Below are 16,308 nucleotides of genomic sequence, written 5' to 3'. Positions count from 1 at the left end.
CTTCTGTAGGCTTCGAACTTTTAATCCTTCAAGTAAGAAATGTCTCGTAGTTCACTTTATATCAACGTAAATTTTTTTTTTCAAATTTCTTGTAAGTGGTAATATTTATAATATTTGAGACACTTTATGGTTATTGTGGGAAAATGTTTAGGTTTAAATGCTACATAGCAACACTGTAGTAAGCATCTGTAGTATTTTTCTTGCTAATTATCGTTTCATCCCTTATAATCCTGGTGGATTTTTCCTCACAGTGGCCATATCTCGAAGGACATTTTATGCGTATAAAATACTGTCTAATCCTTGTACGCCCTCGCCATAAAATTTAATGTTTTTTGGCCTATTCATTTCTGGGTGAAATTACGAGAATTTTTTTTTACACTCGTTGATTTGCAATTTCAAATCTGATTCCTTATCGAATGAAAATGTCCGGTCTATAAATTTATGTGCTCACCAGAGACAATCAAGAATGTAAATGTGCAAACGAGTTGAAAATAGTTGAGGCGAAATGAATGAATTTAACGTTTCGATTATATAAATGTTCAAATTCTTAAGAACCACGGGTATAACGAATGGAAGACTCCAAATAGTTCGAGGAGTGTAATAAACGCTAACACCCAGTGACAAATAGCCTACTGTGGAAGATGTGCTACATGTATTTTTAATTTAATTTTGATTGCAGATATTCAGGTTTATCGTTGAATTTCTATGGTGGTCTAGCGGTTAGAACGCTGGCCTTGTAGTCCTGGGGTCTCGGGTTCGATTCCCGGCGGTGCCCGAATTTATAACTTGTGTTGGGCAAGGCCGTGGTCTAGGCAACACGGAGTTTTCCTCCGGGGGCTTCCCCGGTTTCAATTACTCCATTCACACACAGAAGAAGGCAATGGCAAACCACTTCTGGATCATCTGCCAAGAACGTATATGAACAGGTCCCAGTCCTAGAAAAGGATGGAAGGATCCTGTTGATATGGACCTGTCGTCAGACAGAACACTAAATAATAATAAGATGAGGTGGTCTAGCGGTTAGAACGCTGGCCTTGTAATCCTGGGGTCTCGGGTTCGATTCCCGGCGGTGCCCGAATTTATAACTTGTGTTGGGCAAGGCCGTGGTCTAGGCAACACGGAGTTTTCCTCCGTGGCATCCCAACAATTACTCCATTCACACACAGAAGAAGGCAATGGCAAACCACTTCTGGATCATCTGCCAAGAACGTATATGAACAGGTCCCAGTCCGAGAAAAGGATGGAAGGATCCTGTTCATATGGACCTGTCGTCAGACAGAACACTAAATGAATAATAAATAAAATTTCTATGATGCCTGCTGTTTGTTCCTCATGAAAAGCAAACGAAAATTGGCTTTGGCAAATGCCGTATTACGGATGTAAGAAATTCTTACTTTCGTCGTCTTTTGTGTTTATAGTTTAAGGACGACGTCGTCAGTTCAGACTATAGGCACATGTCCTCGTATCATAGGATGGCTAATGGGTAGTGAAATGTTAAGGATATGGAAGGAAGCGCTCGTGGCCTGTTTTAAGGTACGTCCCGTGTATTTGTCTGGGGGAACTCAGGAGAATCACCACGGTAAACCTCAGGGTAGCCTGTCTGCGGTCCGAAATTTGAACTCAAGACCTTCCGAGCATGAATTAGTGCATGCAATGTCACTATTTTATCCGTATTTTATTAATAACACTTAAATATACACACGTGACTTTTATATCGAACTGATTACCCAGATGTACAGAATTTCAGGCGTAAGTGTCTATATTACACGTGCACGCTTTGAATAAAAAAATCAGTCTTTTGAAATGTTTAAATCCCAAGCCGGAAATTGCATGTGCTTGGAGGTGACGTTCTAATTTCCAGTCATTCGAAATCTCTGCATTTGCCCTGTGTGTCTGCTGTCTACATTAGCATTATATACATTAACTGTATTTGCTTACGTCACATACGTGTTAAGCAAAGACGCCAATATGTCTGCCTGGTTTGGAGAAGAACGTTAATTAATGTTAATGACATTTCGAGGTTCATGTGTCAAGTAACTTTTTAACAAGGAAAAAAAGTGACTGTCAGAATTATTATTCGTTTTGTCGATGTATTTTTCGTGATTATTTGGCGAGGTTAGGAGTTCGGGGGAAAGCAGAATTCGAAATAGCAAGAATTAGGGGAACGATACGAGATTTATACGAGTTGGGATTTAATAAAAATAACTTAGAAAGTTAAAACTGTTACTGAGCATGGCCCAGTCGCCTTCATTATCATCAATATTCTTTGAAGTACGTGATAACTGTGAATCGAATCTGAAGCCACGATCAGATAACCAAATCAGTGATTTCATCGTAGATAATCAGGAGTGGGATAAATAGAAGTTTATTTGGATATTTACAAAAATTGTACGGTGATCGAGTAGCCATGCAGTTTGTATTTAATGTTGTGTAGTGAATTTTACTTGGGAAGCATAGTCACGACGGACGCCCTATGCACCAAGGAAGTAAAAGCAAGGATAGCCATGGCCAAGGCAGCTTTCGTCAAGAAGAGGATACTTCTCACTAGCAAGTTGGGCTTGGAGATGAAGAAGAGACTAGTGAAGTGTTACGTATGGAGCAGAGACTTGGACACTCAGGAAGAAGGAACAGAAATACCTGGAGAGTTTCGAAATGTGGTGTTGGAGAAGAATAGAGAAGATCAGGTGGACGGATCGAGTGACCAACGAAGAAGTATTGAGGAGAGTCAACGAGCAAAGAAACATTCTGCAGGCGATTACACGAAGGAAAGCTAACTGGCTGGGACATATTATGAGAAGGAATGGGTTACTGAGTGATATCACCGAAGGCCAGGTTGAAGGAAAGAGAGGACTGGGAAGAAGATTGATACAGCTAACCGACGACCTTAAACAAGGAAAGAAGATGACGTTCCAGGAATTAAAGCGAGAAGCCGAGAATAGGGACAACTGGAGAGCTCTTTTTGGGCAGAGCAATGGACCTGTCGTCAGACAGAACACTGAATAATAATAATAGTGAATTTTGTAATATACAGTAGAACCTATCTATACAGACCATTGTAAGGGATTGGAAGGTAGTGGTCATAGACAGAAATTGTACTTCTAGAATTTTTTAAATAATAATTTATTAAGAAATTGCGTTATGCAGTGCCAGATGCTCAATAACCGAATTATGAAGGTAGCTAATTAGAATAAATGTATTTTCCTAATTAAAAGTGTAGAGGGTGGTCACATTAGCAGGTTCTGCTGCATATACATTTGTCTCAAAAATGTGTATTAGCCACATCAATTATATTCGTCAGCGTTGTGTATACATGTTTTTGGGACACCCGTTGTGGGTTCCATGTTATTATTCCAGATGCACATCCGCACGGTTGGTTCCGGGAGATCCTCTCTTTTACGTTTGAAATGCAGCGGCAAGTTACGTGCTCCTTGGAGGATGACCCCGACTGACTCCTCCCATGTGGCTCAGGTTTTGCAGTTTGGCAGTGAACCCCAGATGTCGACTCTCTCCTGTTTCTTTGTACGACAGGATATTATTTTTTTTCCACTTTCTTTAAGTTCTGGTTTATAAGTCTTATAAAAAGTAGGTGCACTTAACGTTGTAATCGATAGATCAGGCGGACGATTGGTGTTTGATTTCTAGTCGGGCGACGTTGTAATGACTTTGGAGGTCGTGGATTTTCATTTTTAAATCTTTCCATCCCCTCTCCGAGTTCCCGTTATATAAATCAACTATTTTGATGTTCATCGAAATTACAAGCCTGAAATAACAATTAAAACGCGAAGTTATTTTAAGAAAGGTGCAATTTTTAACCGTTATGTTCGATCTCTTTAGACCAGTGGTATTCAACCTTTTTTGTTCGCGTACCCCCAGATGAAATTTCTCTTCAACTTTGTACCCCCAAAGTTGTTGGTGTATAATTCAAGTTATACATAGTATATAATCTACATCTAAAATAAATTAAATAAATTACATTACTGATTATTCATTGTTTATCATACAATAATATATATATTTTTTTTTAAATTTCGCGTACCCCCGGGGGTACACGTACCCCAGGTTGGATACCACTGGTTTAGATGTCGGGACGAGTGAGTCCGTCGTTGAAGCTCAGTGATTCTGCACATCTAATTAAAGACACCAGATCTTCAAAAGAAGTCATATTTCATGTTAGTAATTTGTATTTATTACGTAATGAATTTGCGTCTGAAGTATGTCTTTTTGCAGTTAGATTAGAACACGGAGCCTTTAACTGATACGCGAATAAACGGAAATCTCGGGAAGTCCCGTCTTCATCTCAATTTTCGCCCTGTCAATGCAGAACGAGTAGCACCATGGTAGTGTGTGACTGACTTACCCCTTAAAAACAGCTGCTAGAAAACAGTTACATTCTTACATTTCTTTTCGCTTGGTGTGAGCTGAATACGCACGGGAGTTTTTTTAAAGATGCATCTGAATAATACAAAAGGTCACGATTTTATCGAGTATTTGTACGAATGCAACATAATTTAAAAATTGCACACGTAGGAGGTCGAAATTAGAAACTTGGATCTGCACGTTGACATTAGTTGTCTTCCCTAGCGACTTGCCTGCGAGGAGAGAGAGGCGATTTGGCTTCGTTGTATATTCCGGTTTGGGACTTTGGAGATTTCAACCAAGCGCTTGGATGTTCTGTTGTTACAAGTTCGTGGAAACATGAGTTTGCGTGTCCTTAGTTTTTAAGTTAGGGTATTTTGCTTGTTGCCAGATAGTCGACGACGAATCCTTCTAGCACAGATACGAGACATGATCCAATTATCCTTTGTGACAGTTTGTACACTCCCTACAGATATTTTGAGCATATCAGACAACTCTGCGATGGTACTTCGTCGACCTTGCCGCTTTTCGAAGGATTCCCGACCATCTTTGAACCTCATCTTAGCCCACAAGCCACTTTTGACAAATTGTATGTTTCACTTATTAAAGCGGTGAGAAAATGTAAGCGCGGAGACGAGACACGCGTAGCTTGTAGTCAAGGTCACGGCACGAGCACAACTGAACACGCAGCGACCTGAAACTTCAGGCGCTGATTCACATCTATCAGTGCTACCAATCACCCCAAATGAAAGTTCCCCAAGACTTGGACAAAAAATAAAATTTTCAGTCTTCATTGAACAGCTCTCGTGTGCGTCTTGGTACGATAATACGTACGTCGTATTTGTTGTTAAACTTATGAATTTTAAGATACGTTGCCAGGAAATAGGACTGTAAGGGAAACACAAGTTTGACATCACCACTGCAAAGACAAAGTCATGGCTCACTTCTGAGCTAGGGATGAAGCACCTGAAATGTTTTGTGTAGCCTGAACCGAAGGGTTCGCACAGTCGTCATGTCAGCTGACACAGAAATCAGCCACAAGACGAGTTTAATTTCTCGCTATAGTAAAGTTCCACTTGCCTGTCCGCAATTCGTGGTTACAGCAGAGAAATGAAAATAATGGCGCATGGCCTGATACTTGGCATAACAGCGGTTTTAACACATTTAAAACGTGCCAGATTTAAATTTGTCCTGTGACGAACATAGATTTGGGTTATTCTATTCGTTTTTCTTGTTTTCTCCCCCACATTCCTGTATCATCAGTTTTTCGTCTGCTGTGAGCTAGTTCCGTCTTCGGAATGTTCAGGGATGAGTAACACACAGTTCTGTGAATAGCAGCGTTTTTGAGGTGCAGGAATCGATAACTAGGGGGGCTTCACGGAGCGAAATATACGCGTTTTACCCGGATTACAATCTGCCCTGACTTGTCATGTCGCTAATACATGGTTATTTTAATGCATTAATGTCAACCGACGTCGAATGGATTATTTGTCGACGTTCTTAATCATTTCGTGTTATTTTGGTGTTTCGGGGGGGAAAGGTACAAAGTTACCGGATGCAGAGTTAGTGAGGTGTTATCTCGAACTATTTCCGGGAGGGGGGGGGGGCAACCAAAAAAATCTCCGAGAAGGCCAAGTCGGTGGGATTTGTTTTCCAGAGACTCACGAGCGTAAGATGAGCGCAAATACGAATATATTTTTCTTTTTTGAAAATAAAAAAAAAGATGTATAGAGAAAACCCGAAATATTCTATTTAACCTTTGATTGCTATGAATTGTACAGACCCAGAACAGTGTTCGTACTCCAGAGCCCGCGTAGATCTGTACCGCGGGCACCTCGGTTGGTTTCTGGGTGGCAACTAGAATTTTGGGACTTTAAATGTCGAATTTCCTGTCCGTAACACTCGTGAGATTTTCCTCTGGAGCCAGTTATTATAGGTGGTACTAAAATGCAAAGTTGATGTGCCCGTCGCGTAAACAAGGTCGGAACTTCAACCAGGCGTTGGCTACTTATTTTGTGTAGCATAAGACAGCTTGTGGTACATTTTGTGATATTTTACCTCTGTTATGGCTGCGCTGTTGAAGATGGCGGTCAATTAACTTTGTTGGGCTATATGGGCTAACACAATACATGTTCGTCGTTGTCAATGTAGATGTGAGATTTGAGGTTTTCGCGGCTGTGAGCATGAAGATTTCTGTCTTCGTAAATTTAGATGTTTTCCCAGTGATACTCGCCACTATTGCCATAACCTCAGAATAGTTGGCGATAATATTAATAACATCTTCGCAGTCACTTTAGAATAGCATACGATGTTCTGGACTAGTAACCTACTTACTTAAACGCCTCGAATTATGGCATTTTTATAAATTTAGTATTGGAATAGATTTTGAATCCCTTAGCTCGGTATATGAAGTGTACTTTCGTATGCTTAAGTGTTCGAAGGCCAAGCTCTCGAGTTTCTGGGGAGCTAAGTTGTAAAAAAAACAGAGGAACTTTGATAGTGATTGGTTACAAAGTTTAAGTAGTTAAAGAAGACGCGGTAGAGGGATAGTGAGACAGGACATTTCAATAAGACGAAGAAGGGTTTGGAGTGGCCACCTGGTGCTCATTCCTTACGCCCTGCACTCATAGATCTTTCCTTCCATTTTATGAACTTTGAATTATATGATGTTATTTTATTTTATTTAAATGCTTTATATATTAAGAGTATAACATTTTATCTGGATTTAAGACACAATCGTAATATCCTGTTCTGTTCTCTTGAAATCTAAGGATAAAGCTACAAATGTATGTTTCTAGTATTTACCAATTTGGGGGCATCAGTTAAACAGTTGTTGCCTCGTGGTGTACCAGTCACTGTGCCCCCCCCCCCCCCCCATAGTCTCAAACCTGCGTCGTCTAGATCAGTGGTATTCAACCTCTTTTGTTCGCGTACCCCCCAGATATAATTTCTCTTCAACTTTGTACCCCCAAAGTTGTTGGTGTATAATTCAAGTTATGTGTAGTATATAATCTACATCTAAAATAAATTATATAAATTACATTACTGATTATTCAGTGTTTATCATAAAATAATATATATTTTTTTTAAATTTCACGTACCCCCTAAGATGTCTTCGCGTACCCCAGGTTGAATACCACTGGTTTAGAGTATTTAGGAAACGCCTGATATGAAAATGTGCGTTTGTTAATATAAATTCATATTAATTGTTATAGTGTTTCTGATCTTTCGTAAGATCGTTCATTAGGAGTGAATATTTGTTGATGAAATGTCCAAAATGTCTGTCTAGAGGTGGACCTGCCCGTAACCGCTCCGTCAGTATTATTTACACGAAGGACAGGACTTGGCAGTTCGGTTCGAAATTTGAAAGAATCGCCGAGGCTTCAAATAATTTTCTTCCGCGGATTACATGTTTTATCTGTTGGTGTGGAAATTCGTGGTAGAATTTGGCTTTTCTGTTCCTCTAACAGTCTTGTTGATGATAATGAAGTGTGGTTATGGGCCGGGTTTCTAAATCGTTCTGTATCTTAGTTGTAACCCAGTGAAGTATTGCATCTTCAACAGACGACGTGCTCGTGTTGACTCTGAAAACGATTTCTGCTGTTCTCGAATAGGCGATGGTGGAGACAAGTGATCCAATTCAGTTCGGGCGCTGTCATAACTAGCGGATTACCTGTCGAGAATTACGTAAAGCGGTAACCACAGTCATAAATATTATCCCACGAGGCCCGTAATCCCGTAACAGCGTTACGATGAAGGTTATACTGACACGCAGTGCAAATAGTAGTTTAAACTCGGATGGTCTTAAGTATTCTTCAATAAGGTCCAGAGTCCCTTAACAGCAAATGATCACCAATCGTTTGCTTACACAGGTACTGATTCAACACAGTGCAGTCCATTTTAGGCTTTAAAGATTTCTGGATATCGAGTGAGACACGTAGGAACGAGAAAAGAGTAGTGTATGAAGAAAATTGTTGTGATTGGTTGAAACGGCGTTTGTTGGTGGGGGGGGCTCGTAATTTTATTAGACCCCTCCCCCCCAAATCACCTCTTGATATCTCGAAGTTTAAAACTTGGAATTTTGGACAACTCAGCGTTTGCTTGAAGACTGGGGAAAACCAAGAAAACCTGTTACAAGATGGCCGGTTGCCAGGGCCTCCCAGATACTATCCAGCAGTCCGGCAAAAAAAGACGCGGAAGATAATGCGGTCTTTGTAGTAGAAAACATTTACCAGAGGGTGTCATGAATGGTCGAATTCTCTTAACACGTAATCAGTGTATATCGGAGCTTCTCATGCAAAAAACTAGGGGAGGGGTAGTTGAAGCTTCTACTCTTTGTTTCTGCACGATGACGTCATTCGCGTTTGTTACTGTGAGAGTTGGGTGTGGGGGGGGGGCGTTGGTTTTAGGACGGTTCAGGACTTTACTCTGGATGTCACGTGTGTGATAAGCGAGTAACTTCGTTGGGTTGTTAAAATTTGATGTCGAGGAATTATGGGCGTTGTTACTACGTGATTATTAATTCGTGGTCTGCTGTGTACACAACACAGCACAGTTATGATTTGTAATTATTGATTTTTTACGATACAAATATTTTTTTCGATTTCCTGAGGGTTCCTATTTATTGGGGTAAAAGTGTTAACAGAAGTTCTAGATAACTGTTGGACCGTTTCTTATCCATTTCTTTTTATTGAAGAGCCTCGCTAGTTCGTACCACGTGTTTTAAGCTTTTGTAAGAAAGGACCGGATGATTTCATTCACGAGTTTAGTAGACATTAACAGTGAACACGCCAGAATTATTCTATGTACACATTTTCTTTTTTCATTGTCATGTGTTTTTGTGGGACTGCATTGTTTATTAAGGGAAGAGACATATTACGTTGAAATAGAATTTAAAAGAGTATCTTCACATTCTAAATATAAATTGGCACTGAATGTTTAAAGCAATATCTAGAAACTAAAAAAAATACGTGGAAACAGTTGCACTTACCTTGATTTAATTTTGTGCTGAAATGAAGATCGGGCCTACGCTAGATTCTGCACTGCAAGCACAGAATTCATGTTTTAAATTAGACATCATAAAAAAAAGGTAAGGTAAAAGTAGTAAGGAAAATGTATTTCAAGGTTTGCATGGTGCCTGCTAAGTTGCAAGATGAAGAAGAGTGGGTAATCATATGTTTCAGGGAGAATTTAAACCTCGGTCGTCTCATTTTGTGAGGCAATGTTGTTAACTGAGTTACAGGACAATCGCGTTCTTTATTAAACTGTCTGAATTTCAATGCAAGAGTGAAGTAAGGAACCTTTTATCCTCCCCTCATGAAGTGCATATCACAGTGCAACCCCCCCCCCCCCCCCCCCGCAGGCACACAACACAACATAATTACAAAATGTCTTAAGTCTTCTTATGTGCTTGTTAAGGTTCCATACAGAGCGCCAATTAAAATCATTGCCTCTCCGTCCGTACGTACGTAAAAAGACGAGAATTATTTCAGTATTGGAGTTTTACGAAAAATTGTCTAGTTGTTTCGGTTTAGATCGACCAAGATTAACGGGCATTTTATACCTGAACCACCTGCGTTCCCTGCACTGTGATAGGGCGATGCCATCTCGCAGACTATATGACCTGCGTTTGTGAGTGGTTGCCGGATTTCCCGAATGGAACGTAAAAAAAACATGGCCGCTGCATCAGGTGTTTAAGCAAGTTCAGACTCTATCAGGTTTCGATCGACGCGTGGCCGTCCGAATACAAGTCCAGAACGCTACTACAGACATAACCGCTTTGTTGTGTGTTCTTTGCACAGTGTGCACAGATAAAAGTGCTGACCACGTGACTGATTCTGCTCGAAAAGTGTCGTATGTATTTTGATTACTTGTGGAGTGGACGTTATACCATTGATGGCGTACCCTTAACTCAAGAGATTTATTTCCTTCAATCCACGTACTAACTTGTATGACTGGAGAGACAGTGGCGCCATTTAATATATACAGTGCATATAACGAATTGCTGTTGCAAAAGTTAGAGTCAACATTATATCGTATTATAGTGATTCCAGATGTTAAGAGTGCTAATTAAAATGCTTAACAAACCAACAAAGTTCGAAGATATTTCTGAATTTTAAAGTAATTGGTTTTGAGGTGGCCTACTGTGTTGGTAATTTGATTTTAAGATAAATCACGTCAGCTTCTCTAACCTTCTCTGCTCAGGAGTCCTGTCCATTACCAAAGTTCACTTGCAGTCAAGTAACTCCAATGGGTGATCAATATTAATATGTAATATTGTAGTGAGAGTTGTTCAAACACAATCTTGAAGTCTGGTTGTGAATGTTTAAAAGTGTACGTGTTATACCTAAAGACCGAAACTGGGTGAGGATTAACCAACAGATTACGACGTTATGTAACACAAGATCAAGTAGTTTGAAGTAAAATTTCATCAAACACATTTAGACACCGGATACTCCTGTGGGTTTCTTTACATTAGGTTAAAATGCACTCTTAACATTAATTGCTTATTATTGCACACGTGTACTGGGTAATGCCAAGAATACCACTTAATATTGACCACAAACGGGACTCTGCCCCATCCATCGGGGTGTCCCACATGGGAGTTTCTTCCATTGGTGTACCCTCTACAGAGAGGTCACCCCGAAACCTATCACATCCACAATGTTTGCCATGTAGTTCGTCTCTACGGAATTCTGTACTTTAATCTTGCTCCATGTAAGGACTGTTCGGGCTGTCGAGCATTCTGTACGTCTGCCAACTTCATCTTCTTGTGCCTTTCCAGTGCGTGCTTCCTTTGTCGCTTCTTATCAAGCGTCACTGGCATCTCGTCCTTCCTTTGGTCTCTGTTGGGGTGACCGGCACCGGCATACCTTCGTCCGTCCCTGCTGTGCTCAGCTGATGGCTGCTGCATTCCCATGTGGGCTGTACTCATCTCATTGTCATTGTTTAGACTTCTGCACTGACCACCTCTGTTTTAAGGATGTGGTTGAAGGCGTTATTGGGTGACCAGTCACTGCCTTTAATGAGATGAAGTCGGCGAGTAATTATACAAGGGCCCAGCGCCCTAATTGCTTGATAGATGCTGCAGATGCTTGCAGTGACTTTCGACTCAACTGGATCCTGGCCAGAAGTTAACAACAGTGGTCACTGCCACCTAGCGGTTTCCGTGACGGTTCTTCATAGCCCAAACAGAGTTGTTTGCTACTCAGGTTGGACCACTGTGAAGGATGTCAATTTCTTGTGCATGCAGTACAGCATTCTTGTAGGATGTTTCCTCATTGTATATAGCAATGGCCTCACATTGGTGGTGGGATGCTATCCAGGGTGCAGATCCATCTTACTGACGTTGTTTCACATTGTCTATGCTAGTGCCTAAGATACCTCCACCATGTGTCTTGTTCGTACTTCTGCCCCCACCAACCGCATCTTGGAAATTCTCGTGTATGGCTTCCAGGTCCTGTTGAGAGGTTTCTTTATCTTGTCATAATGCTCTGTCTTGTCACATTATTTATAACTTGGTATTGATTCCTCGTGGTTCATGGGCCCGTTGTTCCACCACCATTTGTTTGTCTTGCGTCTCTGTCACTTTCTCTTACAATTAAATTTTGCTAGAGCTCATGGCACGCTTATTAGTACTTATTTTATCTAGAATGTACCGTAACGCCATTTTTAATTTCATCGTGGGTGGTGTTTTTTAAGCTGTTCTGTTATCAGCTATAATATTTAATCTGAGTCCCAGTTCTGGCAGTAGATCTGACATGTATCAGTGATTAAACTGTTTGGGTTTTAGGAAGTTAAAAGGTGGCTTTGTTCTATGCATTTCCTTTTTTTTAAGGAAAAAGTTCTTTTGGTTTACACATCACAGTCTTGATTATACAGGAAGATCGGACACTCATGCAACCCATATTAATTGGTACAGCGAGTTCAGGTATACACTTTGTGATGATCCTGTTTCAAACAACACAAGAATCTTGCGGAACAGAAACCGTTTATGTTTACCTTCGGTGTTAATCGACGAAGCAGAGAATGGTCGACGTTTTGAACACTTAATATAACTTTTTTTATTGCAGTTTAAATTGTTTCTTTGAGAAATAGAATATGTGCCAGGAATGAGTTGCATGATTTTATCATTCTGTATGTGCCCAGGTATTTGAGATCGAGCACTTGAATCTCACAGTTTATACTGCACTGCTTTATTTCTATCTACCAGCTGACTTTGGCGTACATGCAGCGATATTACTGCTCAGTTTTGGTGTCAGGTCGGCCCGTGTATCTGGATGGATTTCTGACTTATGATTTCAAATGAGTGAATTGTGTACTGTGTATCATTTTATCACAGGGTTAAGTACCTATCTGGAACTGAAAAATGTATCGTTCCAGTATTCACTGGTGTTTTTACTGCACGCAGACTGTGCTTAGGCCTTCATGTAAAATGTTGTTGGTCATTTGAAGTCATTATCAACTTGAAAACGTTTTACCTATTGTGTTCATAGTGATGGCAAATGTTACCTGAAGAGGTATTTTTATTTAAAAAAAATTTTCTTGTCTGTTTGTGTGGAAATCTGACTGATATTGAACATGGTCAAGTTCATCTTCCAGTACGTGAGTCAGCTTTCTGTGGTGTTTAGTTGGTTGTCATAATACAGATGAATTGAAAAATCCATTGGCAGTAATTTTGTACAATTGGGTATGTGTAGGGTATTTAGGATTTTAAGGTTCTAGTTGTGTCCTGAGAGAGTTAACCCGATCCAATAAAAGGTCAAACATTTATTTATGTTAATAGTATCTCAGAAAAATAGTTTTAATTGCAGTGGCTCGTGGTAGGATGAACTGGCGTGCCTCTGCCATTACCTACTACCGTGTTTAGTAGTCCTGTCGGGAACCTTTCCATGTCTCCGATTGTTAAAATGCTGTTTGAATATTTGTTGCATTGCAGTCACAGCGTTGTTATTTCTTAAAGGAATATGTCTGTGATGAATGCACGGCGCACAGCCGACTACTGATCCGTGTTTATTAAAATGATATCCCAGGCCGAACGCACATTTACTTTCATCACATCTTTGTTATTCTGATTGTGCTGTACCTTTGCATTTGAATATATAATATTTGCCTTGTAGTTCTGATTCCATTGTGTAGGTGGAAGCTTCAGTATAGACAAATAAATTTATTTGATTTCTGTCTCCTGCATGTATGGAAGCTTGTGCAGGCTTTCCTGTAAGTAGTGCACAAGAGCTTGTAGAATTTGTTGTGTATGAGCCCCCATAACACTTGTATGGCATCCTGTATTTCCGCTCTCCTCTACAAGAGCGCTTTTGTGTCAGAAGTATCTAGACCAGAGTCAGGTAAGGGTTGTTTGTTTGTGTGTGTGTGCGCGCGCACACATGTATGTATGTATATATGAATGACTGAAGTGATAGGAAATAATGACCAGTTCTTATTTCTCAAAGTTGAAAGGTGTCAAGAGGTATTTTATCTTGCTTTCTCCAGGAGTTATGACAGCCATTGCGTTTAGAGTGATGGAAGAGGCGATGTCATATTCTAGGTAATACCCCAGCATTACCAGAGTGACCCTGCTTTCTCCCACTAACTCACTGTGTGTTTGTTTGGTCCGCAGACTGAAGCAAGCCGATTGTCGCCACACTACCACCCCCTTTATACTGACCAGACATCACCACAGCATGGATTCCATGGACAAGCCTCTGCCCAATGATGACCCCACTGTCACCCTTACCATTAGGCTTATCATGCAAGGCAAGGTATGTACAGAACACAACCTCGTCCATGTAGTACATGAAATTGGAGCGTTGTATTGTGAAACTGGCTGTAACTATCCAACTGTCCAGGAACTCTTTTAGACTAATTTCTTAATGTACCTCTTGTATAAAGTGTCACACTTCATAATCTGTCTTTCCCCTCAAGTCTGCTGTCACATTTCTGCTTGATGTTCAAGACAGATGAGTGAGTTTTCCAATTTTGTTACTGAAGTTTTAATTGAAAATTTGGAACTGTGTTGTCATGTTTCCCTTTACATTGTATGCTGTTTTAAATTTGCTTTATGCTGCAATTTTTAACAGTTACTCTAATTAATTTTGTATATAATATCTTCAGTGGCAATAATCCGTACCTTGTATGCATCCACTGAGGTGCACCCATCTCCAAAATGAACGTCCAGTGGTGTGTGTAAAATCTTCAATTTCTTATGAATGCTGCGTAAAGATGGGGAAGTTTACAGTTCTTGTCACTGACATGTGGACCACTACTAAATTAGAGTGCATATCTTTAATACTGGTCTATCTCAAATTCTGCATTGTAATTTAACACTTCAAGTCATAACAACCGATGTCTGGTATTTTAATGTGACATCACTAAGTGTTTATCATATTGCATAAACTGTTTTGCATATCTTGTTCATGTGACTTTAAAAAGTGATGGTGCCTTGAGGTAATGTTTGGGTTTTAACACATTTTGATGACCGTTCTTATTTTTTGAACCTGCATACTGATATGTACTGCCACAAAAAAGGCACATTTACTAGAAATACTGAACATACGAAGGATATCTACAAATTTTTTCCTCATCTTTTGGTGGACGATCAAAAGGACAATAGACTGTGTATTTGATTAAAAACACTTTACAGTCACATTTCTTATGAAATGACATTAATGTTGTTGAGGCTTTGGCATATGGGTACAGTTCAGAATCAAAAACACCCGTGGTGCCAATGAAAATCTTAAGGCACGTCTTTCGGATGCCCCCCCCCCCCCCTCCTCACACCACCAAACCGTAAGTGCATGGATGTGCTGCCAGGTCTGTGTGAAATGGTGAAACAGGCATCATGTGAATTGAATAAAAATTTCCTTGGATATTATCCATCGTCTAGTAAATATAAAACGTAAAATACGACGTTTCGGAGATGGGACTCTATCTCCGTCTTCAGGTTCCTACACAGTTGGGCCCACTAGATAGAGCTAATCCCTATCTCCGGACCTTCCATCGTCTAGTAAATATAAAACGTAAAAAACGACGTTTCGGAGATGGGACTCTATCTCCGTCTTCAGGTTCCTACACAGTTGGGCCCACTAGATAGAGCTAATCCCTATCTCCGGACCTTCCATCGTCTAGTAAATATAAAACTTAAAAAACGACGTTTCGGAGATGGGACTCTATCTCCATCTTCAGGTTCCTACACAGTTGGGCCCACTAGATAGAGCTAATCCCTATCTCCGGACCTTCCATCGTCTAGTAAATATAAAACGTAAAAAAAATGACGTTTCGGAGATGGGACTCTATCTCCGTCTTCAGGTTCCTACACAGTTGGGCCCACTAGATAGAGCTAATCCCTATCTCCGGACCTTCCATCGTCTAGTAAATATAAAACGTAAAAAAAATGACGTTTCGGAGATGGGACTCTATCTCCGTCTTCAGGTTCCTACACAGTTGGGCCCACTAGATAGAGCTAATCCGTATCGAAGGAAATTTTTATTCAATTGATTCTTCACCATCGTCAAGAAGTTTTAGATTTGATAGGCATCATGTGGTTTATCATGAACATAGACTTCCTATTACTTCCGATCTATTCAACAGTGGTTAATGGAGGTTAATTTAACATAATTAAAATTGTATCTGTGAAGATTAATTTTACAGGAATAGTTGGGTGTTGACCCGCTTAAAAAAAACACATTCATTGCTGAAGTTCAGTTGCTTGTTGCACACAGTTGTTTGACACCAAAATCTGAAACATGTTAAATACACACATTTTAATTACTGGAATATACAGAAACAATTTTTTGGCCATGTGCTGCTTTTCAGATGTAGGTAATGGTGATTTTACATTCGCGTCAGTTGCATTATTGCTTGCATACGGCCTAATGTGGATTTTCCTCCTCCTTCCGGATACCAATGCAACTTTGTCATTGAAAGGTTTCGTCGTATTTGTTAGGTTTCTCTGTT

At 40.1% G+C, this 16,308-nt stretch overlaps 1 protein-coding gene and 1 long non-coding RNA gene across 10 annotated transcripts in view; one reads left to right on the top strand and one right to left on the bottom strand.

The window, feature by feature from the left end:
* mub (poly(rC)-binding protein mub) overlaps positions 1–16,308 on the top strand; it is a 105,394-nt gene that overhangs the window by 45,275 nt on the left and 43,811 nt on the right. For 3 of the 9 annotated variants that reach the window (XM_087348374.1, XM_087348372.1, XM_087348373.1), the window contains one exon: positions 13,973–14,114. In XM_087348374.1, the coding sequence (XP_087204500.1) occupies positions 14,037–14,114 (78 nt within the window). In that variant the 5' untranslated portion in view covers positions 13,973–14,036. The other 6 variants (XM_087348371.1, XM_087348370.1, XM_022085694.2 and 3 more) reach the window with 4 other exon arrangements.
* Positions 7,769–10,000, bottom strand: LOC110840575 (uncharacterized). Its single transcript, XR_002546917.2, has 3 exons — positions 9,920–10,000; positions 9,347–9,398; positions 7,769–8,029 (listed from the first exon to the last, which is right to left on the bottom strand). It is a non-coding gene; the product is annotated as an uncharacterized LOC110840575 (long non-coding RNA).

This window comes from Zootermopsis nevadensis, unplaced genomic scaffold (assembly GCF_977971745.1).
Source record: "Zootermopsis nevadensis isolate Lab colony 2312 unplaced genomic scaffold, Znev_1.0 Znev_ptg000013l, whole genome shotgun sequence".
Classification (NCBI taxonomy): Eukaryota; Metazoa; Arthropoda; class Insecta; order Blattodea; family Termopsidae; genus Zootermopsis; species Zootermopsis nevadensis.
This window is presented reverse-complemented; position numbering and strand designations above follow the sequence as displayed.